This window comes from Rhinoraja longicauda, chromosome 26 (genome assembly GCF_053455715.1).
Source record: "Rhinoraja longicauda isolate Sanriku21f chromosome 26, sRhiLon1.1, whole genome shotgun sequence".
In the NCBI taxonomy this organism is placed as follows: Eukaryota; Metazoa; Chordata; class Chondrichthyes; order Rajiformes; family Arhynchobatidae; genus Rhinoraja; species Rhinoraja longicauda.
This window is the reverse complement of record NC_135978.1, coordinates 30,288,838-30,315,950: the sequence shown is the minus strand read 5'-3', so window position 1 is coordinate 30,315,950 and position 27,113 is coordinate 30,288,838. Positions and strand designations below refer to the sequence as shown.

At 45.4% G+C, this 27,113-nt stretch overlaps 1 protein-coding gene across 3 annotated transcripts in view; it reads right to left on the bottom strand.

The window, feature by feature from the left end:
• The window catches only part of akap10 (A kinase (PRKA) anchor protein 10), a 120,980-nt gene that overhangs the window by 40,278 nt on the left and 53,589 nt on the right, over positions 1–27,113 (bottom strand). For all 3 annotated transcript variants that reach the window (XM_078422419.1, XM_078422416.1, XM_078422418.1), the window contains 4 exons: positions 25,759–25,944; positions 22,734–23,303; positions 13,545–13,643; positions 1,951–2,035 (listed from right to left, as the gene is read on the bottom strand). In XM_078422419.1, coding sequence (XP_078278545.1) covers positions 1,951–2,035; positions 13,545–13,643; positions 22,734–23,303; positions 25,759–25,944 — 940 coding nt within the window. The remainder of the gene's footprint in view (positions 1–1,950; positions 2,036–13,544; positions 13,644–22,733; positions 23,304–25,758; positions 25,945–27,113) is intronic.

The following is a 27,113-nucleotide window of genomic DNA, read 5'->3' as shown; positions in this document are numbered from 1 at the left end:
CCCAATCTCACTAACTGATTACCATTTTATTCCCCAATGGGCCCTATCGTTTCTTATTTATCTCATTCCTGACAATGAAGTTATTATTGGAACAAGAAGCGTACATTTTGTTGGGCTGAGGGGAAAGAGTAAACAGGCTTCACCAAAGACTAAATCAGCAGGAATTCCTCTTCCACCCATCTCCTGAGTCGCCACCTTAAAGGATGGCTTCCTGTTCTACATGAGACTTTGTTACGCATTTCATCAATGAACTAAGGACCAGATGTATGATTTAGTGCAGCACAGTGGCACAGCAGTAGAGTTGCTGCCTTACAGCGCCAGAGACCCGGGTTTGATCCTGACTATGGGTGCCGTCTGTACGGAGCTTGTACGTTCACCCTGTAACCACGTGGGTTTTCACTAGGTGCTCCGGTTTTTTCCCACACTCCAAAAACGTGTGCGTTTGTAGGTTAATCGGCTTCGGTAAATTGTAAATTGTCCCTAGTGTGTAGGATAGTGCTAGTGTACGGGGTGATCGCTGGTCGGCGCGGGCCTGGTGGTATGAGGGGCCTGTTTCCATGCTGCATCTCTAAAGTCTAAAGTATTGAAGTCCGTTCTCATATTCATGTCTTTCTTTTACGCAAGTGCGCATATTTAGAATTATGGCTTGTTAGCTTAAGTAACATTGCCACTGGCTACAATTTCTGAGTATCTATCTGCTGGAAGTGAATAAAGCTTGCTGCTGCTGTGCCTTTCTTAATATAAATGGTGCCTAGATATTGCAAGTTAGTCAGCTGATATTGGGTAAGTGGCAGACATTTGCATGGTGGGAGAACAATAGTGAGAAATGTCATGCATCTAATTATACTTTTAACTAAAGCTGCTTGCTGCACTTTGTGCCAGAAAATGGAACACGAGGATAACAGTTTATTTAAAATAAAACAATCGTACAGCGCAGCTCCATCTGTTGGTGGACAGTGACCTTCGTGCAGCTCTGACTGATTTTCATTTTTCTGTTCTGCACAAGTCAGCACCACACGAGGCCGTGAACTTACAACAGGTACCATTAAAGATGACACAAGGAAATGCAGATGCTGGAACCGTGAGCAAAAAAACAGTTCCTTGTGTCTACTTTTTATTGCTCCACTGTGAAATCTCTGCATGGAATGCCTACTTTGATGAAATTCTTTCTCCCCACTACTACAATCAGTTTAAAGAAGGGTCCCGATCTGAAACGTCATATATCCATGTTCTCTAGATTCGCTGGCTGACCCGCTGAGTTACTCCAGCACTTTGTGTTTTTTTTGACAATGTCATGACTTTCACTCCTGTTTGTTTTCCAATATACTGGTCAGCATTAAATAGTATAATGCATCACACCTAAATCCATTATTTCTCTCCACATCTTCCCACTGAAAACTAGTGTTTTTGTTCTTTTCCAGCAGATACACTTTTTGGTGTATTCATGTATACCTGGTAACTTCATGTAGAAATTAAACAAAAAGCTGTCTACACCAAATAACTCTACCGAGCGGCACGGTGGCGCAGCGATAGAGTCGTTGTCCCACAGGAGCCGGGGACATGGGTTCAATCCTGACTATGGGTGCTGTCTGTACGGAGTTTGTATCTTCCCCCCGTGACCTCGTGGGTTTTCTCCGAGATTTTAGGTTTCCTCCTACACTCCAAAGACGTGCGGGTTTGTAGGCTAAATGGCTTGGTAAAATCATAAATTGTCCCCAGTGAGTGTAGGATAGTGTTAGCGTATGGGGATCGCCGGTCAGCACGGACTCAGTGGGCCGAAGGGCCTGTTTCTGCACTGTATCTCTAAACTAGATACTTTGCCGCAGATCAAATTGAATACAAGTTCTATTTCAACATCAAGACAAACTACAATGCTATTCTTTCAGTAGTTAGTATTCTTTAATCAGCTGAACCATTTTCGTATTAATAATATTAATTAAATTTACTCACTCTTTTTCCATCATAATGTACATCACAGCTTGTGCGGAAACAAAACAGTTGGGATCTACTTGTCCATCTTCTCCACATATCTTAGCTGTTAAAACAAAAGCATATTTTTACTCAAGACAGTTGCAACTTCACAATGGTAATCTGGAACTAGAATGAGATATTTTCAACCACAGGCTGTTTCTAATTATGCTGAAACAGTATCAAAAAGGCAATCTTTGAAGACGATAACTCTGAAAAGGGTGAAAGCAAAAGCAAAATGTTTACCAGCTTCCGGCTCTAACCACTTGCTGTGTAAGATCTTTGCAAACTCATCAAGAGCAATTTTAGATGAATGATTATTTGAAGTACCCTTCTGGCTGAAGAGTCTTTAAAAATATGATCCATTCTTTCTGCCATGTACCAGATGTGCAAGTCAAGTAACAAGCCAAGAAGTTCAAAATTCAAATAAATTTTAAAAAATGAACCTTTTTTACTATTGCAACAACCTTTCTGGTGGCAGGAAGTTAAAAGATGACAATTCAAAAGAGGTCAAGTTCTGTATTTGTGGTGAGAGTTAGGAAAGGAAGTTCCACAGAGAGAAGACAAGAAAATCAATCCAAGTAATTCTAATAGAATATTTAAGACCATAAGATGGGAGCACAATTAGGGTATTCAGCCCATCGAGTCTACTCCGCCATTCAATCATGGCTGGTCTATTTTTCCCCCTCAACCCCATTCTCCTGCCTTCTCCCTATATCTTTTAATGCCCTTCCTAATCAAGAACCTCTGTCTTAAAAATACCCAACGACTTGGCCTCCACAAGTGCCTGTGGCAATGTATTCCACACACTGTAGCGAAAGAAATTCCTCCTCATCTCCATTTTGAAGGTACGTTTTTTAATTCCCTCTGGTCTGAGACGCTCCCATTATTGGAAACATCCTTTCCATGTCTACTCTATATAGGCCTTTCATTATCCAAAACCCATCTTTAAAATGGACATTTCACAGGCAATACGGTAACAATATACAAAGATTCAAGAAAGAATTTCATTGTTCTGTTGCCGATATCCATGATAATTAAAGGCTTGATTCGTGAATAAAGGGAGGTGAATGCAAACGTCACATTGACAGTGACCAAGTCAGGCTTTTTTTCTGTATTTTAGCTTTCCAACTGAATCCAGTTTTGGAATCCTTAGGTTTTACAAAGAAAAAATTAAAAAAATCAGTACCTCTATATGGTAAACAAATGCTGTTTACTTATTGCATTCTGTAACTATCGTCGATAGTTGATAAATGATCACCCCCACAAATCAAAGCCAGAAAAAAACTAGGGGCTTAGCAAGGAAAAGATGGGAACATCATTCAGATCCCTATGAATACTTGAAAGTGTTCATATTTGAATTACAAACATGTTTAAGATGTTTTTAAAGGTGATAGAAGGAGAATTGAGAATTTTCATTTTCAAGAAATTGGCAAATTTGAAACCTGACCCCCATTTTGGTGCCAAAATGGGGTCAGGTTTCTAATTTGCCAATTTCTTGGAGAGTATTAATCTCAATTTTAGACAGTATTAATCTCAATCTTGGACAGTATTAATCTCAATCGTGGACAGTATTAATCTCAATCTTGGACAGTATTAATCTCAATCTTGGACAGTATTAATCTCAATCTTGGACAGTATTAATCTCAATCTTGGACAGTATTAATCTCAATCTTGGACAGTATTCATCTCAAATTAGTTTACTACTGAGCATCAGTATATAAAACTATATTTTTATATACTGATGCTCAGTAGTAATCTAACTTCAAACTATATTTCAAACTATATGACAGCTTTACATGACACAGAACAGAACAACACAGGGCTCTTTGGCCCACAATATCTGTGTGGACCATGATACCAAATTAAACTAACCCCATCTACCTGCACATCATCCATACCCCTCTATTCCCTGTCTGTTCATGTGTCTAAATTCCCCTTAAATGTTACCCACTGGCAGTGTGTTCCAGCAACCTACCAATCTTGTGTAAACTAAAATCTTATCTTGCACATCTCCTTTAAAACGTCCTCCCCCTCTCATCCTGTGGCCATATTCTCTGGTATTTCTATTATGGGGGAAAATAAACTGACCAACTATCTCTGCCTCTGATATTTGGTTAAGACTTCTATCGGATCTTCCCTCAGCCTCCAACCCGCCAGAGAAAACAATCCCAAATTGTTCCAATATCTCCTTCAAGCTAATTCTCTCTAAACCAGGCAACATCCTGGTGAACCTCTTCTGGATCCTCTCCAAAGCCTCCACATTCTTCCTACGATGCTGCAATCAGAACCACACACAATGCTCCAAATATAGCCTTAGCAAAGTTTTACATCGCTGCAACACGACTACCTGACTTCTATACTCAATTCCTTGACTGATGAAGGCAAGCGTGCTGTACGCCTTCTTTACCACCCTGGTGTTGCAACTTTCAGGGATCTAAGGACTTGCATCACTGTACATCAATGCTCCCAAGGGTCCATGCATATATTGTGCACTTTCCTCTCACGGTAAAGTTGCTACCCTTATAGTGCCAGAGACCCAGGTTCGATCCTGACTACGGGTGCCGTCTGTCTCCCTGTGACCACGTGGGTTTCCTCAGGTGCTCTGGTTTCCTCTCACACTCCGAAGACGTACAGGTTTGTAGGGCTTTGGTAGAAATTGTAAACTGTTCCTAGTGTTTAGGATAGTGTTAGTGTACAAGGTGATCGCTGGGCAGCTGAGACTCGGTGGGCCGAAGGGCATATTTCCACGCTGTATCCCTAAAGTCTAGAGTAAAGCCAAACATAAACACCTCACACTTGTACAGTTTAAAGTCCATCTGCCATTTCTCTGCCCTATATCTCCAACTGATCTAAATTCTACTCCTAACTTTGAATAAAGGGAAGATAAATCTAAATTTCTCCTACAGTTTCAACTGAAACTATTACACTTCTACTTCAGACAATGTTTTTTACATCTATCATCTTACTGTTCACGTTTGTAAACGGTTCATATTTACCTTAGACTTTTGGAATTACAGCGTGGAAACAGGCCCTTTGGCCCAGTGAGTTCTCACTGAACAACGATCACCCAGTACACCAGCACTACCTACACTAGGGACAGCTTACAATTCACAGAAGCCAATGAACCTACAAACCTGTACGTCTCTGGAGTGTGAGGGAAAAAAACAGTGTACCCAGAGAAAACCCACGGGGTCACAGGGAGAACGTATACACTCTGTATAGAGAGCACTCGCAGTCAAAATCGAACCCAGGTCTCCCGCGTTGCAAGGCAGCAACTCTACCACTGCGTCGTTGTGCTGGCCCTTAATGAGTGGGGAAAATTCACAGCCTCCCGAGTTTCAACTCAATGGCTACAGCAAAATTAGGAATACAGTAAACATCCTTAAAGGATGCAAGCAAACAAAGTGCAAGTGTTTAAATGGGGTTCCATTCCATTAATTAGTGCGCTGATACTTCACTGAATCCATTTCCCCTTCTAGCTACCCAGTGGAGTTTAGCAGTTCATGATATTACCACTCAGCAACCACAACACCAAACTGTGCTTGGAATGACAGTCACACATCCACACCCACGAGTTTCTGTTTGCAGTTATTCATTTGTCAGATGGCCATAGAGAGTAGTCAACTGGATAGGGGCGGCACAGCGTTAGCGTGGCTGCCTAACTGCGCCAGAGACCCGGGTTCAATCCTGACTACGGGTGCTGTCGGTACGGAGTTTGTATGTTCTCCCTGAGACCGCGTGGGTTTTCTCAGGGTGCTCCATTTTCCTCCCTCATTCCAAAGACATACAAGTTTGCAGGTTAATTGGCTTCGGTAAAGATTGATAATTGTCCCTGGTGTGTAGGATAGTGCTAGTGCTAGTGTTAGTGCACGGAGATCGCTGGTCGGTGTGGACTCCAAACTAAACTGAGGGCCAGATGTTTCCTCCAGCATGGTCAAAACAAGGAGGAAGGAAGAGAGTGACGGAACAGTCTTACAAAACATAACTGCTGTATCCATGGGAACAGAGTCACTCCACATTTGACATGTACTTGATCCCAGGAGAGGATGAACAATCTTAAATGATGTACATTTATGAATAGACACAAAATGCTGGAGTAACACAACAGGTCAGGCAACATCTCTGGAAAACATGGGCGGGTGACGTTTCGGGTCGGGACCCTTTATCAGATGGATTGTCAGCGGAGCTGGAAGCAAGAAAAGACCAGGACAAACCAGGGCTGGCAACAGATGACCTCAGGCAGGGAGGTTCCCCGACAGGCCTATTGTTGGCTGTGGATGGTGTGATCCCAACATCATTGCAAACTGTGGTACTGGTTAACTGACCTTTAGTGGAGGAAGGTGGGGGGGAAAGGAAGTGTATTTTGATCTAAAATTAGAGAATTCGACGTTCACACCACTGGGATGTAGAAGTTTTTTTTACATTTGTGAAAAGTTATATGATGAGAAAAAGATATCAAACACAAGTAAAGATTGTAGAAAATTAGGAAGGCAGAGGGGCCACAAAATATCACTTTGATAAGACAAACCAGGGCTGGACTTGCACAGTAAATTGTCAAATGGAGAGACAAAGGGTGTAGGTACACAGTGCCATGACAATGGCCATGCAGCGAAACAGGGTGGGGAAGAAGGCGTTTGGTGTGCTTGCCTTTGTCGGGCAGGGTATTGAGTTCAGGAGCAAGAGTCTGAAGAAGGGTTCCAACCCACCCTTTTTCTCCAGAAATGCTGCCTGACCTGCTGAGTTACCCCAGCACGCTGTATCTATATTGAGTACAGCAGCTGGGAAATCACATTACAGCTGATCAAAATGTTGGTCAGGACAATTCTGGATGAGCACTGTGTACAGTTCTGGTCACCCTGTCAAATGAAGGATAGCATAAAACTGGAAAGGGTGCAGAAAAGATTTACAAGGATGTTACCGGGTCTGAGGGGTTGAGTTATAAGGAGAAGCTGGATAAGCTAGGTCTTTTTTCTCTGAAGTGGAAAAGGCCAAGGCATGACTTTAGAGAGGATTATAAAATCATGAGGGGCCTAGATAAGGTGAGTAGCCATAGTCTTTTCTCCAGGTTACTAAAGTCTAAAACGTTGCCTCAGCAAGGCCAGCAGCATAATCAAGGGCGAGCCTCACCCCGGTCACTCCCTCTTCTCCCCTCTACCATCAGGCAAGAGTCAAGTCAAGTCAAGTCAATTTTATTTGTATAGCACATTTAAAAACAACCCACGTTGACCAAAGTGCTGTACATTTGATTAGGTTCCAATAGAAAAAAAAATGAAAACATACAGTAGCACGCAAACAGTTCACAGCGCCTCCTCAATGAGCCTCAAACGCTAGGGAGTAGAAATATGTTTTGAGCCTGGACTTAAAGGAGTCGATGGAGGGGGCAGTTCTGATCGGGAGAGGGATGCTGTTCCAGTCTAGGAGCTGCAACCGCAAAAGCGCGGTCACCCCTGAGTTTAAGCCTAGACCGTGGGATAGTGAATAGCCCCAAGTCGGCCGATCTGAGGGACCTGGAGTTAGAGAGGGGGGTTAGAAGATTTTTGATGTAGGGGGGGGAGTGTCCATTTATGGCTTTATACGTGAATAGGAGGAGCTTGAAGTTGATTCTGTACCGTACAGGGAGCCAGTGGAGAGAGGCCAGAATCGGGGTGATGTGGTCCCTTTTACGGGTACCCGTCAGGAGTCTCGCTGCGGCGTTTTGGACCAGTTGCAGGCGGGACAGGGAAGATTGGCTGATCCCAGTGTATAGGGAGTTGCAGTAGTCTAGGCGGGAGGAAATGAAAGCGTGAATGATTTTTTCTGTGTCGTCGAATTTGAGGAAAGGTTTGATTTTAGCTATGGTTCGAAGTTGGAAGAAGCTGGCTTTTACCACAGCGTTGACTTGCTTATCAAATTTTAATGCAGAGTCAAATATCATGCCGAGGTTTTTGACATGCGGTTTGACTAGGCAGGATAGGCTTCCAAGACTGCCTGTTATCAATTTGATGGAGTCGGGGGGGCCGAATAGGATGACCTCAGACTTGCTCTCATTTAATTGGAGGAAGTTCTGTGCCATCCAACATTTTATGTCCTCAAGGCAGTGTGAGAGGCTGTTTAAATTTGACTGATTGTTGGGTTTCAGGGGGAGGTAAAGCTGAGTGTCATCGGCATAGCAGTGGAAAGAAATGCCGTGCCTTTGAATGATTTGGCCAAGGGGGAGCATGTATAGAGAAAAGAGAATGGGGCCTAGGATTGAGCCTTGTGGAACTCCGCAGGAGAGGCTAGCTGGAGCAGAGGAATAACTGCCTATGTTGATGGCGAAACTCCTATCTTTGAGGTACGAAGCGAACCAGCTCAGGGCAGTGCCATCAATGCCAACCGCGTACCGGAGACGGTCAATAAGGATGGTGTGGTCCACTGTATCGAATGCTGCGCTGAGGTCGAGAAGGAGCAGGATTGCACAGTCGCCGGTGTCGATGGCGAGAAGCAGGTCGTTGTGTACCTTCAACAAGGCAGACTCTGTGCTGTGGTGGGCTCTGAAACCTGACTGGAAACTTTCCAGGATGGTGTTTTGGTGCAGGTAGGGCACTAATTGGTTAAGGATTGCCTTTTCAAGGACTTTTGACAGGAATGGCAGTTTGGAAATGGGTCTGTAGTTGCTAGGCAAGGTGGGGTCTAGGTTAGGTTTTTTCAGTAGGGGCTGGACCACCGCGTGCTTGAAACTGGTTGGAACAGTGCCAGTGGCCAGAGAACTGTTGATAATAGAGAGGATGCTGGGACCAGCTATTGCAATGACATCCTTCAGAAGGGCAGTGGGGGCAGGATCAAGGGGGCAGGTTGCAGGTTTCATAGCGGAGATAAGCTTTGCAAGGGAGGATAGAGTGACGGGTTGGAAGCAGTCCAATTTAGATGAACAGACTAGTGAGACAGCTAGGTCACGGGTGGGAGGGGAAATGTTCATTCTAATATTCTCAACTTTGTTGGTGAAAAATTTAGCGAATTCTTCGCACTTAGCAGGGGACCCAACTAAGCTGGTACTGGGGGCGGGACATATGACAGAAGTAATTGTTCTAAATAGGACCTTGGAGTTATGAGAGTTTTTGGAAATAAGGTCGGAGAAGTATTGTGCTCTAGCAGACTTTACTGCTTCCTGGTATTTGAGAAGATTGTTTCTCAGAATTTCGAAGGAAATTTGAAGCTTGTCACATTTCCATCTCCTTTCTGATTTTCTGCACTCCCTTCTTAGGGCTTTGGTGGTGTCATTGAGCCACGGCCGACCTTTGGGCTTAGGCTTTTTCATTTTAAGGGGAGCGATAGAATCCAGGATGGAAGAGCAAGTGATATTAAATAAAGAGGCGAGATCCTCAGTGCTGAGATGGGGGGGAGAGGCCTCAATAGTGCAGATGTTGGGGGCAGCTGTGAGAGCCTCGGAGAATTTACTGGCAGTCAATGAATTTATGTCGCGGGAGTAGCGAACAGGGAGATGAGATTTTGCGGGAGATAAAGGCAGAGATGCGTCAAAAATGATAGCGCTGTGGTCCGATAGACAGGCTTCAGTAGTTTCAATGTTGTTGATTGGGAATCCGGACGATAACACTAGGTCGAGAGTATGGCCTAACTTGTGAGTGGGTCCCGTGGTGTGAAGAGTCAGATTGAAGGACTCAACCAGGTGCATAAATTCACTCACAAGAGGCTTAGTGGGACAGCAAACATGAATATTAAAGTCACCAAGAATCATGATCCGGTCAAATTTGGGCAAAATGCTAGAAATCAGATCAGCAAATTGGGTGATGAAGTCCTTATGCATTTTTGGTGGGCGATACACAAGAACAATTAAGAGGGGGTAGGCTAGGCCTACTTTAATTAGTTGCACCTCGAAACTGGAGAAATGATCAGCGTTCAGGAGGCGGCAGTTGAAATGTTTCTTAAACACAGTGGCTAAGCCCCCACCGCGTCCGGAGAGCCTAGGCGAGGTGAAGAAGTGACAGTTATCAGGACAGAGTTCCACGAGTGGAGCAAGCTCACCAGGGTTAAGCCAGGATTCTGTGAGCAGTAGGAAGTCCAATCCACGGGTGATGAAGAAGTCGTTGAGGATGAAAGTCTTGTTTTGGAGGGATCTTACGTTGATCAGGGCCACTTTAGTAGGGACAGTAGGGACAACAGGTGAGCTTCGGTCCGGTAGCGGCTCCCACGCCAGCGGGCGGAGGTTCAGGGAGACCACGCCGCTGCGCTTCACAGATGGCCTTGCTGGGAGCCCATGGGCCGGCAGTCCAGGGACCGGGATGATCGGTCGAAGAGCGGCATACCTGAGCTCGAGGGAGCGCCGGTGGATGAAGCTGTAAGGTCGACCAGGTCCGACTTCGCAGCGCTGGGCGAGGTAGGCCGCTGTTGGATGAGCGCGGGCGAGGTTTTTTAAATTTTCGAAAGTTCCCGCACGTTTACCCCGCCTCCTAGCGCGGTGCGTGCGGCGGTGGATGTAAGGCTGGGCCCGCACATCTACCGGGAGTTCATCGAGGAGCGATCGCTGGAAGAAACTTTGTCCGGGACCTGGACTGAAGAAGTCGACGACGGAGGGTCGGATCAACAGGAGGGTTCGGCGGTCGTAAACTAAAGTGGCTCGAAGAACACTACGATATCCAGGTGAGCGACGACAGGCAGCCAAACACAACGGCGCGGCCATCTTGTGGCATACAAGTGTGAAAATGCACACCTCCGGATTCAGGGACAATTTCTTCCCAGCTGTTATCAGGCAACTGATGTGGTTTACATGGACGTGGTAAGGTATTTGCCGGTCCCACATGCAAGGCTGTTCAAAACATTAAAGCCCATGGGATCCAAGACCAGTTGGCAACTAGATCCAAGGTTGATATGGGAATAGAAGACTTCTTCTTCCTGTGTTTGAGGCCTCCAAGGCGTTGTAGCCAGTGCAATGTGCTGTCATCGGCAAACTTGATGATGGAGTTGGAGCTGAACCTGGCACAGTCATGTGTGTACAGGGAGTATAGTAGGGGGCTAAGGACGCAACCCTGGGGGGATCCGTCGGAGTAGGGCGTAGGCAGCCAGTGATGATCCGCATGGTGTCGTTGAGGGTGGCGTCTAGCTTGCTAGTATGAGCGCTGCGGCACCATGCTGGGGCGGCGTACTCAGCGGCGCTGTACACGAGTGCAAGAGCACTGGTTCGAAGAGTAGATGTCCTGGCGCCCCATGACGATCCGGCCAAGCAACGCAGGAGGTTGTTCCGTGCTGAGACTTTAGCACGGAGAGCTTCAAGGTGTTGCTTGTAGGTCAGCTGCCGATCTAGTTTCACCCCGAGGTATGTAGGAAATGGGTTGTAGGGTAGGGGTGACCCATTGAGGGTGACGGTTAGCTGGCGTTGAGCTTCCTTGTTCAGGTGAAAGGCCGTTGTGGTGGTTTTTGCCATACTCAGTTTTAGTCTCCAAGTCTTAAGGTAGCCCGCGACAAGTTCCATATCCGTCGAGAGCATATCCTCAGCTCTTAGAAGACTGGTGTGATGGTGAAGGGTTGCTTTTATGAGGGGAAGCTTGTGAGCAGATGTGCTGAAGGGATCAGTGCGGGTACTCTTACCATCTGTCGTATACATTAATGTGTGGGAAGGAACTGCAGATGCTGGTTTATAACGGAGATAGACACAAAATGTTGGAGTAACTCAGCGGGTGAGGCAGCACCTCTGGAGAAAAGGAACAGGTAACGTTTCGGGTCGGAACCCTTCTACAGACTGAAAGATGGAGGCGGCTGGAATAAAACAGGGCCGGCAACAGATGACCTCAGGAAGGGTGGAGTCCATAATGGCCCATTGTCGGCTGGGGAAGGTGTGCTAACGACAGGGATACAAGGATGCCAACAGTGGAACTGGTAGGACAGCTAGAGTGGGGGGAGAAAGGCATGCAGGAGTTACTTGATGAGAGAAATCAATTGGTTATTAGCAGAAATACTGCTAATAACCAATTCATGAGTTTGTTATGAATGTCAGAGGTATTGCTAGTAAATTTACAGATGACATGGAAATTGGCGGTGTTATTGCTGGTGTGGAGGATTGTTCTAAATTACAAGACAATACCGATCAGCAAGTGCACTGTGCAGAGCATTGGCAGATAGACCTTAATCCTGATAAGTTCAAGGTGATGCCTTCGGGAGGTCTAATAAAGGTAGAGCCAACACCTCAAATGGTAGAGGTCTAAAGAGTACTGAGGAACAGGTCCTTGCTGTACAAGTCTAAAGTACTCTTAACAAGGCACCACAGGTAGATAAGATGGTGAAGAAAGCATGCAGTCTGTTGGCCTTCATGACCACAATAAAGCAGCACGGTGGCGCAGCGGTAGAGTCGCTGCTTGACAGCACCGGAGGACCGGGTTGGATCCTCACTACGGGTGCTGCCTCTACGGAGTTTGTACGTTTTCCCCGTGACCTGCGTGGGTTTTCTCCAGGTGTTCCGGTTTCCACCCACATTAGAAAGACGTGCAGGTTTGTAGGTTAATTGGCTTTGGTACGAATTGTAGATTGTCCCTGGTGTGCAGGATAGAGTCAATATAAGGGGATCGTTGGATGGCATGGACTAGGTGGGCCGAAAGGGCTGTTTCCACGTTGTATCTACTACCTAAACTAAACTAAAATAAACACACTGACAGTTAATAATTTGCATGAAGTAGCAGTAACAAACAACAACAAAAAAAGGGATTCTGATGAACAAGAAGAAACCAAAGAGGAAAGATAAATTTAGTGTTGTTATTCTTATTTGATTAACTTGCAACACAAAGCCCATTTAATTTAAGATAGGCACAAAATGCTGGAGTAACTCAGTGGGTCAGGCAGCATCCCACTTAGGCGATTTTAAGGCGACTGCTGGTGACTAGGCTGTCGCCGAACATTTGCCGGGGTGTCGCGGGCATGATCGTGAGGAGTCTTCAATGAATCGTAGCGGATCTCGGCACGTCGCGGAAAAAAATTCCAGATAGAAATTTCTCGGCGACAGCTGGCTTGTCGCCAGGTATCATAGCTTATTGCGGGCGCTGTCTGTCGCACGCTGTCCCCAGGTTTGCTAGGTTGTCGCAGATGCATTTTGAAGCACGTAATATTAAATTAAGAAAAATCATTTGAAGATACCAGAAGATAGTATTTTTAACCAATTTATTTACCGTCAGGACATTTGACAGGTAGATTGGAGACGACAGTTTGACGATCAGGTAAGCGTGGGAATTTTGCGATGTTTCCGAAGACGGTATAATCTCTTAGCCAGATGCTAGTTTCACAAAGAAAGTAACTTGTATCGACCTGACTCGGCATTGTCGTGGTCAAGTCAAGTCAAGTCAATTTTATTTGTATAGTACATTTAAAAACAACCCACGTTGACCAAAGTGCTGCACATCTGATTAGGAAGAAAAAAAAAGAAACATACAGTGGCAGGCCAATGTCGTAGGGTAAAAGAACATTTTGGCGATCTGCTACGACTTTGACAGTCGCCGGCAGTCGCCTTAAAATTTGCATAACTGGGACAGGCCCTTTAAGACATTTAATTGAGTTGGGCGTTAGACAGGGAAACCACCCTCCTATTTTAAGGAATAAATAAGTTGGCTACTTACCTACTATGTCATTTCTCATTGCTTCTATTATAGGAATTGGCCTGGAAGCATCCGGTGAAATGTATTTTGTAAATATTTTTACTGCATCACGTTCTATACCTTAAAGCAGAAAAATAATTAGTTAAACTGATAAAAGGAAAACCCTCAGGTGCATTTACCCCCTGGTCCATTAATTACAGTGATTGCTTTTTCACACATAAAAAGAACATGGAAGAAGATTTATTGATTAACAAGTTTTGAAATCAAGGTTAGAAGTGGGCACCATGCGCATTATGAAAACACACACACAAGAATGGTATTGAGCACAACTTACAGGGTAGGAGCTGCAATTTTCCTCACTAAGGGTGTCTGCAACAATTGTGATCATAGATATAAAAATCAACATATTCACAAAAATAAATGATGGGTTTCCTTTCGGTGAACTTTTAGTCAGGTACCATTCAATGTCTAAACAATTGCCCTTGTCCAAGGTTTCTCCATTTCATAGGATGTGTTACTCATTGAGAGATCATTTAAATGCAAACCATATTATTTATTTACGTCCTCTTTAATACAATCTCCTCAGCACTGCAAAGTCATCATAAGAATGGCAGCTTATCATATCAGGTGAAACAGAAGGTGCTGCCTAAATGAACCATTGCGTACTGCGCCAGGCCAAATTACTTGAAGCAAGCTGAGTAAAGCGTTGACATTTTATTGCTGGGACTTTTGCAAATGCATTTGTTTCTTGAATCTCTGATCATTTGAATTTGTCCGTGTCATAAATAACAAGATTTATAAGAAAATAACTGCAGATGCTGATACAAATCGAAGGTATTTATTCACAAAATGCTGGAGTAACTCAACAGGTCAGGCAGCATCTCAGGAAAGAAGGAATGGGTGATGTTTCGGGTCGAGGCCCTTCTTCAGACTGATGTCAGGGGGGCAGGACAAAGGAAGGATTTAGGTGGAGACAGGAAGATAGAGGGAGATCTGGGAAGGAGGAGGGGAAGAGAGGGACAGAGGAACTATCTAAAGTTGGAGAAGTCGATGTTCATAGCACTGGGCTGCAAGCTGCCCAGGCGAAATATGATGTGCTGTTCCTCCAATTTCCGGTGGGCCTCACTATGGCACTGGAGGAGGCCCATGACAGAAAGGTCAGACTGGGAGTGGGAGGGGGAGTTGAAGTGCTCGGCCACCGGGAGACCAGTTTGGCCAACGCGAACCGAGCGCAGGTGTTGAGCGAAGCGATCGCCGAGCCTGCGCTTGGTTTCGCCGATGTAAATAAGTTGACATCTGGAGCAGCGGATGCAATAGATGAGGTTGGAGGAGGTGCAGGTGAACCTCTGTCTCACCTGGAAAGACTGTTTGGGTCCTTGGATGGAGTTGAGGGGGGAGGTAAAGGGACAGGTGTTGCATCTCGTGCGGTTGCAGGGGAAAGTGCCCGGGGAAGGGACGAGTGGACCAGGGAGTTACGGAGGGAACGGTCTCTGCGGAACGCAGAGAGGGGAGGGGATGGGAAGATATGGCCGGTGGTGGGGTCCCGTTGTAGGTGACGGAAATGTTGGCGGATGATTTGTTGGATCCGTTGGCTGGTGGGGTGGAAGGTGAGAACGAGGGGGATTCTGTCCTTGTTGCGAGTGGGGGGAGGGGGAGCAAGAGCGGAGCTGCGGAATGTAGAAGAGACCCTAGTGAGAGCCTCATCTATAATGGGAGAGGGGAAGCCCCATTTCCTGAAGAATGAGGACATCTCTGATGCCCCAGTGTGAAACACCTCATCCCGGGCGCAGATGCGGCGTAGACGGAGGAATTGGGAGTAGGGGATAGACTTTTTGCAGGGGACCGGGTGGGAAGAAGTGTAGTCCAGATAGCTTTGCGAGTCAGTGGGTTTAAAGTAGATGTCCGTCACTAGTCTGTCTCCTGTGATGGAGATGGTGAGGTCCAGAAACGGGAGGGAGATGTCGGAGATAGTCCAAGTATATTTAAGGGCAGGATGGAAATTGGAAGTGAAGTGTATGAAGTCAGTGAGTTCTGCATGGGTGCAAGTGGTAGCACCAATGCAGTCGTCGATGTAGCGGAGGTAGAGTTCGGGGATGGGGCCGGTGTACGCCCGGAACTGGGATTGTTCGACGTACCCGACAAAGAGGTAGGCATAGCTAGGGCCCATGCGAGTGCCTATAGCTACGCCTCTGGTTTGGAGGAAGTGGGAGGAGTCAAAGGAGAAGTTGTTAAGGGTAAGAGCCAGCTCTGCTAGGCGGAGGAGAGTGTTGGTAGATGGGGATTGGCTGGTTCTACGGTCGAAGAAGAAACGGAGGGCTTCAAGACCATCCTTGTGGGGGATGGAAGTGTAGAGTGACTGGACATCCATGGTAAAGATGAGGGAGTGGGGGCCTGGGAACCGGAAGTTATCGAGGAGATGGAGAGCGTGAGAGGCGTCTTGGACATAGGTGGGACGTAGGTGGACGTAGTTGGAGGTAGGTAGGTGGGATTCGCTCAATCCGATTTCCCGACACCCTTAGTTCCAGAGCCTTTCTGGATTATCTGTTTTGCCGGACCATTACAGAGATGTTATCCACTTTGGCGGCAAGAACAGGAAAGCAGAATATTACCTGAATGGTGACCGATTGGGAGAAGGGGAGATGCAACGTGACCTGGGTGTCATGGTGCACCAGTCATTGAAAGCAAGCATGCAGGTGCAGCAGGCAGTGAAGAAAGCGAATGGTATGTTGGCATTCATAGCAAGAGGATTTGAGTTTAGGAGCAGGGAGGTTCTGCTGCAGTTGTACAGGGCCTTGGTGAGACCGCACCTGGAGTATTGTGTGCAGTTTTGGTCTCCTAACCTGAGGAAAGACGTTCTTGCCTTAGAGGGAGTACAGAGAAGGTTCACCAGATTGATCCCTGGGATGGCGGGACTTTCATATGAGGAAAGACTGGATAGACTGGGCTTGTACTCGCTGGAATTTAGAAGACTGAGGGGGGATCTTATAGAAACATATAAAATTCATAAGGGGTTGGAGAGGCTAGATGCGGGAAGATTGTTCCCGATGTTGGGGGAGTCCAGAACCAGGGGTCACAGCTTAAGGATAAGGGGGAAGTCTTTTAGGACCGAGATGAGAAAACATTTCTTCACACAGAGAGTGGTGAGTCTGTGGAATTCTCTGTCACAGAAGGTAGTTGAGGCCAGTTCATTGGCTATATTTAAGAGGGAGTTAGATGTGGCCCTTTTTGCTAAAGGGATCAGGGGGTATGGAGAGAAGGCAGGTACAGGCTACTGAGTTGGATGATCAGCCATGATCATATTGAATGGCGGTGCAGGCTCGAAGGGCCGAATGGCCTACTCCTGCACCTATTTTCTATGTTTCTATATTTCTATGTAATGCTGAGGCGCTGGTCAGGCCGCATTTGGAGTACTGTGAGCAAATTTGGGCCCCATATCTGATTATGGATGTGCTGATTCCAGAGGAGGTCCAGAAGAGGTTTACAAGAATGATTCCGAGAACGAGTGGGTTAGCATATGATGAGCATTTGAAAGCACTGGGTCTCTATTCGCTGGACTTCAGAATGTTGAGGGGGGACCTCATTGAAACTTACAGAATAATGAAAGGCACAGATAGAGTGGATGTGAAAAGGATGTTTCCACTGGTGGGAGGGTCCAGGACCAAAGGTCATAGCCTCGGAATTAAAGGGCGCCCTTTTAGAAAGGAGGTGACTTCTTTAGTCAGTGGGCAGTTAATCTGTGAAACTCTTTGCCACAGAGGGTCGTGGAGGCTAAGTCAGTGTATACTTTTAAGGCAGAGATAGACAAATTCTTGATTAGAACGGGTGTCAAGGGTTATTGGGAGAAGGCAGCAAAATGTGATTAGGAGATCAGCCATGATTGAATGGCAGAGTAGACTTGATGGGTTGAATGGTCTAATTCTACTCCTATAATTTGTGAACGTGTGTGCCTTCGGGCGGGTACATTATCAGATGAATTGGTTTACTCCATGTGCTCCGGATTCCTCCCACATCTCAAAGATGTGCGGATTTGAGGTTAATTGTCCTCTGTAAATTATCCCCTGGTATGTAGAGAGTGAATGTGAAAGCGGGATGATATAGAACAGGTGGTCGGCATGGACTCGGTTGGCCGAAGAGCCTGTTTCTATGCTCTGTCTCTAAACTAAACTTCACACATAAAATTATACCACAGGTAGGAACAAGATTTAAAATTACAGATTTTAAGCATTATTTATGCTCTCTGCTTCAATTCAAGAAAATTGTCTTTTACTGATCCTGTTTTATTTGGGGATTTTCTTCTGACAATTGTTCTTCATTTACAGAGTCATACAACGTGGAATCAGGCCCTTCGGCTCAACATGCCCACACTATAGATAATAGGTGCAGGAGGAGGCCATTCGGCCCTTCGAGCCAGCACCGCCATTCAATGTGATCATGGCTGATCATTCTCAATCAGTACCCCGTTCCTGCCTTCTCCCCATACCCCCTGACTCCGCTATCCTTAAGAGCTCTATCTAGCTCAACATGCCCCATCTATAATAGTCCCACCTGTCTGCGTTAGACCCATATCCCTCTAAACCTATCCTATCCATGTACCTGTCTAAATGTTTCTTAAACGTTGTGATATACCTGCCTCCACTACCTCATTCTGCAGCTTGTTCCATACACTCACCACCCTTTTGTGTAAAAAAGTTACCCCTCAGGTTCCTATTAAATCTTTCCCCCCACACCTTAAACCTATGTCCTCTGGTTACATAGAAACATAGAAAATAGGTGCAGGATTAGGCCATTCGGCCCTTCGAGCCTGCACCGCCATTCAATATGATCATGGCTGATCATCCAGCTCAGTAACCTGTACCTGCCTTCTCTCCATACCCCCTAATCCCTTTAGCCACAAGGGCCACATCTAACTCCCTCTTAAATATAGCCAATGAACTGGCCTCAACTACCTTTTGTGGCAGAGAATTCCACAGACTCACCACTCTCTGTGTGAAGAAATGTTTTCTCATCTCGGTCCTAAAAGACTTCCCCCTTATCCTTAAGCTGTGACCCCTGGTTCTGGACTTCCCCAACATCGGGAACAATCTTCCCGCATCTAGCCTCTCCAACCCCTTAAGAATTTTATATGTTTCAATAAGATCCCCCCTCAGTCTTCTAAATTCCAGCGAGTATAAGCCTAGTCTATCCAGTCTTTCTTCATATGAAAGTCCTGCCATCCCAGGGATCAATCTGGTGAACCTTCTCTGTACTCCCTCTAAGGCTAGAATGTCTTTCCTCAGATTAGGAGACCAAAACTGTACACAATACTCCAGGTGCGGTCTCACCAAGGCCCTGTACAACTGCAGCAGAACCTCCCTGCTCCTATACTCAAATCCTCTTGCTATGAATGCTAACATACCATTCGCTTTCTTCACTGCCTGCTGCACCTGCACGCTTGCTTTCAATGACTGGTGCACCATGACACCCAAGTCACGTTGCATCTCCCCTTTTCCTAATTGGCCACCATTCAGGTAATACTCTGCTTTCCTGTTCTTGCCGCCAAAGTGGATAACCTCACATTTATCCACATTATATTGCATCTGCCATGCATTTGCCCAATCTCCTAATCTATCCAAGTCACTCTGCAGCCTCCTAGCATCCTCCTCGCAGCTAACACTGCCACCCAGCTTCGTGTCATCCGCAAACTTAGAGATATTGCATTCAATACCCTCGTCCAAATCATTAATATATATTGTAAATAACTGGGGTCCCAGCACTGAGCCTTGCGGTACCCCACTAGTCACTGCCTGCCATTCCGAAAAGGACCCGTTTATTCCTACTCTTTGCTTCCTGTTCGCCAACCAATTCTGTATCCACCTCAACACTGAACCCCCAATACCGTGTGCTTTAAGTTTGTACCCCAATCTCCTATGTGGGACCTTGTCGAAGGCCTTCTGAAAGTCCAGATATAACACATCGACTGATTCTCCCTTATCCACTCTACTAGTTACATCTACTGGTTCTCGATTCCCCTACTCTAGGCATTTATTACTTTAAAGATTTGAGTGCCCACATGGTAAAATTGACTTCACAATTGATATAGGTTTTCTTAAAATGTACGAACTACCTATTATTCAAATGCTAGTTTTGAAAAGCTCGTGTTTTGGTACTGATGAAGATGAGTGGTTCAGAATTTGTATGAAGTGCACACGAGCAAGTAAAAGAAAAGGAATGGATCTGAAAAATGACACGGATAAAATAACCACACACATAATAGGGATTAAATAACCACACACATAAAAACAGGGTGACATTACTGTAAAACTCCAGTAATCCACCATCTAAATGTTCGGAAGTCCTGATTTAGCATCTAGCTCTGTCCCTTGTTCACTTTAAACTTACCCAGGCCGCTCTTAAAAGGACACCAGGGCCAATGGAAAGTTATGGAAATGTGTAACATCTAAATAAAACTGTATTAAAAGTGCAATAATAAAGACCTTCAGATGCTGGTTTATACCAAAGATAGACCTGGAGTAACTCAGTGGTTAGGTGACGTTTTGGGTCGGGACCCATCTCGAGACTCAGTTTTGACTCAAACTCAAAATGAAAAAGGGTCCCGACCTGAAACGTCACCTATCCATGTTCTCCAGAGATGCTGCATGACCCACTGAGTTTAGTTTAGTTTAGTTTGGAGATACAGCACAGAAACAGGCCCTGCAGCCCACCGGGTCCGCGCCGACCAGCGATCACCCCGTACACTAACATTATCCTACACACAAGGGACAATTTACAATTTTTACCGAAGCCAATTAACCTACAAACCTGTGTGTCTTTGGAGTGCGGGAGGAAACCGGAGCAACCGGGGAAAACCCACGCGGTCACAGGGAGAACGCGGAAACTCTGTACAGTGGTCGTAATCGAACCCAGGTCTCTGGCGCTGTAGGGCAGCAACTCTACCCCGTTGCCAGTGTGCTGCCCAGGTTGCCCCAGCAGTTTGAATTAAAGGGAATATTCAATATTCTGCACGAACTGCCAGTTTGTCACCACCAGGGTTTGTACCAGAGCTCTCGGGGCTAGTGGAATCAAGGGATATGGGGAGAAGGCAGGCACAGGTTACTGATTGTGGATGATCAGCCATGATCACAATGTATGGCGGTGCTGGCTCAAAGGGCCAAATAGCCTCCTCCTGCACCTATTTTCTGTGTTTCTCTGTTTACGTTTACATTGCTAAACTTCACCACTGAGCAAAGTATTTCCAAAATTCTACAACTTATAAAAGAGAAGCAAGTCTATAACGCAGTGCAAGCTATTTCCTGCAAACAAGAGATTGTCAGCCACACAGACAAGAGATTGCCGATTGAGCAAAATGGTGGAGGAACTCAGGGGGGGTGTGGCAGCATCTGTGGAGGGAAATGGACAGGCGATGTGTGAGGCATGGACCCTTATTTAGACTTCCAAACTCTTGCTCACACCCCCCCAGTCACCCTAGATAGACACAAAAAGCTGGAGTAGCTCAGCGGGACAGGCAGCATCTCTGGAGAGAAGGAATGGGTGGCGTTTTGGGTCGAGACCCTTCTTCAGACCGAGACCCCAGTCACCCAGCTCTTTCCCCCTCCTCCTGCCCATCTCCCACCCTTCCCTATTAAGTCCCCCTTCTCCCTTTGATCCACCCATATCCTCCCTCCAGCTCTACCTTTCTCTCCTCCTCTATCTTCGTTATCCACCACTCTGTTGTTTGTCACCATTCCTCCCATCTGCCAATCACTCCTTCTCATCTATATCCGCCTATTACTTGCAAGGTTTTGCCCCACTCTTTACCGATTTTCTCCCCTCTACTCTTATCAGTCCAAAGAAGGTTCCTGATCTAAAAAGTCTTCTGCACAGTTCACTCCACAGATGCTGCCTGCTAAGTTCCTCCAATAGGTTATCAGTCATTTCTGTTTAGTGTTGCTGGTTGAGGAAATAATACTGGAGAATCTCGACAAGGTTTATTTAAAAGTTTTAAATGAGGGAAGAATTCTGACAAAGATAACGTTATTCTTCAAAGTGTCATAGAAACTATTAAACAATGTGCTATCCTTTAGTGCCTCATCCTTTGGGCGGCACAGAGGCGCAGCGGTAGAGTTGCTGCCTTACAGCTCCAGAGACCCGGGTCCGATCCTGACTACAGGTGCTGTCTGTACGGAGTTTGTACATTCTCCGTGACCACATGAATTTTCTCCGGGTGCTCTGGTTTCCTCCCACACTCCAAAGACGTACAGGTTAGTAGGTTAATTGGCTTCCCTAAATTGTTCCTAGTGTGTAGGATAGTGCTCGTGTACGGGGTGATCGATGGTCAATGCGGGCTCGTTGGGCTGAAGGGCTCGTTTCCACGCTGTATCTCTAACATTTAAAGTCTAATCAAAAAACGGTTTCTGTTTGCAGCACTTTCTTGTATTGCAGTAAAGTATCATGAAGAATCAGTATATGCAAACCCAGATATCACGGCTGAAATTCACTTCCTTGCTCAATAATGAATTCTGCCAGGTTGTTTAGTTTAGTTTAGAGATACAGGGCATAAACAGGCCCTTCAGACCACTGAATCGGCGCCGACCCGCGATCCCCGCACACTAACACTACCCTAAGTATACTGGGGACAATTTACAATTTTACCAATACCAATTAACCTACAAACCTTTGGAGTGTGCGAGGAAACTGGAGCACCCGGAGAAAACCCATTTTCAGGTTAAGGGGAGAACGTACGTGGACTCGGTGGGCTGAAGTCTCCATGCTGTATCTCAAAACTATACTAAACTAAAGGACTTGCAAATTCTACATACCATTTCCATTTCAACTAAACTCAGGCTAGGAATGGAAGCTGGGTTGTAGAGTTATGCTAGGGTCAACTGTTCACGGAATCCATGAATATTACGAAGAGGAAATTTTACATTTGTTTTTGCACTTGTTTAACTAGCCAGCAATGATTCAGGAACCTAATAAGTACTAACAATGTAAATTCTACCATTGAGGAAGACATGGTTCTTAAGAGGAAATACACTCTAATGATCTCATAAGACCATAAGATCATATGTGATAGTAGAATTAGGCCATTAGGCCCATCAAGTCTACCTCGCTATTCAATCATGGCTGATTTATCTCTTCCTCCTCTACCCCATTTTCCTGCCCTCTCCCCGTAACCTCCGACACCTGTACTAATCTAGAATTTATTAAGGAAAGTAATATAACAGCACTTACTCTTCATTAGTCTGTCGGAAAGTCCTTTAAGGTCTGTTGAGTGTGGATGTTCCGTGGACGTAGATTTGATCGATACTTGACTTGCATCCTCTGCCTGAATAGTTATTGCTCGCGATGTCCCAACGTGCAAGAGATTCAGGTCATTGCCACTCTGGTTTAAGGAGTGGTTCGGAGGTGCTTTAGTTCTATCTACGCAGTCCAAGCTGGTGGGATTGGCGACGCTACGTTGTCCACTGCTGGGGAGCCCATCCCCCCTTGTCTCTGAGTCAAGTGAAGTGCTGGAGTCGAGCAATACTGCCCCATCAACGTTACGACGTCTGTTTGGAGGAGAGGCAGGCTCTGCTAAAGAACTATGTTTTACTACGTTGAGGCTGTGGGCTCTGATGCGTGACCAGCTTGTAGCGCGGAAACTCTCTGCTTCCAACCAGAATTTAACTATATGCCCAACTCTTTGCATCTCCATATACTGGATGATATATGGAAGGGCAATGTTGTCCTGCAAGACCTGGTCAAGGGTCTTTGAAAGTCTGGAGTTAGCCTCTTCGGTTTTGTAGTTCAGGGAAGAGTGACCTATGTAAAATAAACAAATTAAAAGGAGAGCCTTTTTATTCAGGACAGTAACATAATGACACCAACAGACTTGTATGTCAAAACCAGAGAACTGTGCATAAAATAAATATTAGTCCCAAACATAATACAGCTCCACCAGCGATTTTCCTTGGTTCCACTAGCGATTTTCCTTGGTTCCACAGGCCTGCCCTGTTATCTATTTTGCCAGACCTAGAGGTCATGTGATAATTGTACAACAATAGTCAAGTCAAGTCAAGTTTATTTATCACATGCACATACACGATGTGCAGTGAAATGAAAGTGGCAATACACCTCTGACCCACTAATTATACCCCTCCCCTGTCTCTAAAGCACCACAGACTGCTAGAATTTTTTTTAAAGACATATTGAATGTGAAGTAATTTTACAGTGAAACTTGCATTTCTGGCAGGGGCAGCCCTGGCGTTGGTTAACGAGTTGCCCTTGGAAGCGCCAATGAGGGTTGGATCGGGGTCTCCCAAGGACTAAGTGTCACTTTCCCAGCAGAACTACCGAGCCAACTCCCACTGACCCGAGATTTGCTGAAAATGCGCTGGAGTCCAGTAGGAGTCCAACGGTATTGAAACAGTCCGCCTTGGCGTCAGGGAGCCGAGATACCGGCCCTGCAGTCGGCCGCAGAAGTCGGCTATGGGAACGGATCTGCTGGCTCCGGCCGGGTTGGAGTTCGAGAGCCCCAACTGCATGGAGCAAAAATGACCCGCCGCTCGGCCACAGAAATCCCGATGAGGTCGAGATCGGCCACCTCATCCAGCCGAGGCGCCACATTTTCGGGGCGCATTCCAGGGAAGATTTCAAGTGCGCTCTCGTAATTTTGTCCGGGTTAAAGGAGGTGCTGAACCACCAGTTGCTGGAAAATCGGTGGTGGACCTGTATTGCAGATCAAATTGAATGCTGTTAAACCCATATTTGTTGAAAACTTTCCGATAAAAAGACTGTAAAATTATATTAATTTTTGGTTTTGAAATAAGGGACTGCAGAAGCTGATTTACACAAAAGGACAGAGTGCTGAAGTAACTCAGGAGGTCAAGCAACATCTCTGTAGAACATGGATAGGTGAAGATTCGGGTCGGGACCCTTCTGAAGTCGAAGGATCTGAAGAATGATGCCGACCCAAAACATCACCTATCCATGTTCTCCAAGTGTGCTGCCTGACCTACTGAGTTATTCCAGCTCTTTGCGTTTGTTTTTATCATTTTTAAATGAGTTGGAGTTGCTCCAACTCCTGTTGGATACGATACAAAAATCACTATCGTCCAGCTATTTATTTTTACGCAATAAATCCGATTTTATTTTCAAAAAATGCATGACCACATTTTATTTTCAAAAAATGCATGACCAAATTATTCTATTATGTGCTAGGGTGATCGTTACATATGGAATAATAGAATACGTTCAACCTCTGCCATCTGCAGATAACCAAACTCAGCCAAGCTCTGAGAGAGATGCCAAAATGGCAGCACATTTTCCAATGAGTTACATGTGGTGAATTCATGTATCGCCCCTGATGCGTTTCCGCTTGGAGGTCCAAACAGTAACAATCACAAGTAATTCTTCAATGTCTGACCTTGTAAAGAATTCAATGCAAGCTTCATTGCTGGCAGATGTCTACACACATCTCATGTTGTAAAAGTTACACAGACATTAGTTGTGCAAACATCTGGTTGCATTGAAGCATTAAGTGAATGTTTAGAAATTCAGAGAAGGCAGCACAGCTCAGTAGAAAAGATGCAAGTTAACCCTGGATGTGTTGTAATTCTACAAACACCACCTTCGCCATCGTCTTTCTCCCCCCAAAACTCCCCCCTTTCTTACTCCCCCTCTCACGCCCCTCCCCTCAACCCTGGATAACCTTGTCCGCTCCCCCTTCGTTTACAGTGTACTATGTTTACATATTCTGTTGTGCTGCTGCAAGTAAGAATGCCATTGTTCTATCTGGGACATTTGGCAATAAAACACTCTTGGCGTAGATGCAACTCTATGAACTCTAAAAGGACAATTAGAGCAATACCCAAAGGGGTTTTAAAAACTTTCTAAAGAATCAAAACGTCAATGAAAAATATAAATGTAATTCCTTAACATCAAGAGATACTCATCCTAATATTTTGAACAATACATGGCATTGTTAAATTAATTTAATGACAGTCTTAAAAATTTTACATTATTGCAGCTTTAGTCATTTTAACCCCAGACTATAGTTAGAAAATTAGCAATGCAATTGTGGCCCTGACCACAGGCCAGCCACACTAACACAGATTATGCATCTATTTTCTTCCCTGGTCTCAAACCCTAGCCCCATGAACAATAATGGCACCAGAAATTCAAAAAGATCACATTATCTTTCCTACATTAACTGAGAATGTACAGAGATAATCATTATTGAAATATGCATCGTAGATTCAAAGCGACTCTATCTTACCCAAGTCTCCAAAGTGGGTAGCTTCCATGAGAATTGGTTGTTGTTTGAGAACTGCAGTTCTGCCACGTGCAAATGAGTCCATGTTGGCAGAGATGACGTTGATGGCCACGTTGCTTGGGCCTGCAGCTTCCAAAAGTGCATGTTTCTTGCTCGGGGATGGGGTTGCAACAGGAATGGGAGCTGGGACTGCAATAGAAATAGAGCGGTCCAGGAATGAAACACAGCCAGTGACTTTGTGGAAGCCTAACCCAAATTAGTTTAGTTTATTGTCGCGTCAACCGAGGTACAGTGAAAAGCTTTTGTTGCGTGCTAACCAGTCAGCGGAAAGACTATACATGATTACAATCGAGCCGTCTACAGTGTACAGATACATGATAAAGGGAATCACGTTTAGTGCAAGATAAAGTCCAGTAAAGTCCGATTAAAGGCAATTCGAGGGTTTCCAGTGAGGTAGATAGTAATTCAGGACTAGTTGTTGATAGGATGATTCAGTTGCCTGATAACAGCTGGGAAAAAATAGTCCCGGAATCCAAAGGTATATGCTTTCACACCCGCACACCACTTACCTGCCAGTACTTCAAGACCAAATAAGATCACCAATGACAGGAGAGGGGAGAAGAGGGAGTGAATGGGGCGAGACTGGTCCTTGATTATGCTGGTGGTCTTGCCGAGGCAACATGAGGTGTAATGGATTCAATGGAAGGGAGGTTGGTTTGTGTGATGGTCTGGGCTGTGTCTACAATTCTCTGCAATTATACCGTACTGATATAATTCCCGCCTATTTTAAAAGATAATGATGGGAAGAATGGGACTTTACTGCCACTCATTCATTGCCATTCATTTCCAAAAAGTTTGAATTCCAGGTTTTTGTTTTGTTTAGTTTAGTTTAGAGATATACCTTTGGCCTACCGAGTCCGCACCGACCAGCGATCCCCACACATTAACACTATCCTACACTCACTAGGGACAATTTACATTTATGCCAAGCCAATTAATTTGCAGACCCGTAAGCCTTTGGACTGTGGGAGGAAACTAAAGATCTCAGAGAAAACCCACGTGATCACAGGGAGAACATACAAATTCCATACAGACAGCACCAGTAATCAGGATCAAACCCAGGTCTCAGGCGCTGTAAGCACTGTAAGGCAGCTACTCTACCATTGTGTCACCATTATTTAGTTCTGCAAACAATTGAGCAGAGATAGGACAAAGGTTATTTCCGAAATCCTTCAAGGACACTGTGTTGAGTGATTTTGGAGAGTTTGTCTAAGCCTTTGTAAGGAGGTTACCTGCACCATACCACTTCCCATCCACGTCCCTCCAACACCACAAGCTTTTCATCTTCAAAGGTTTAA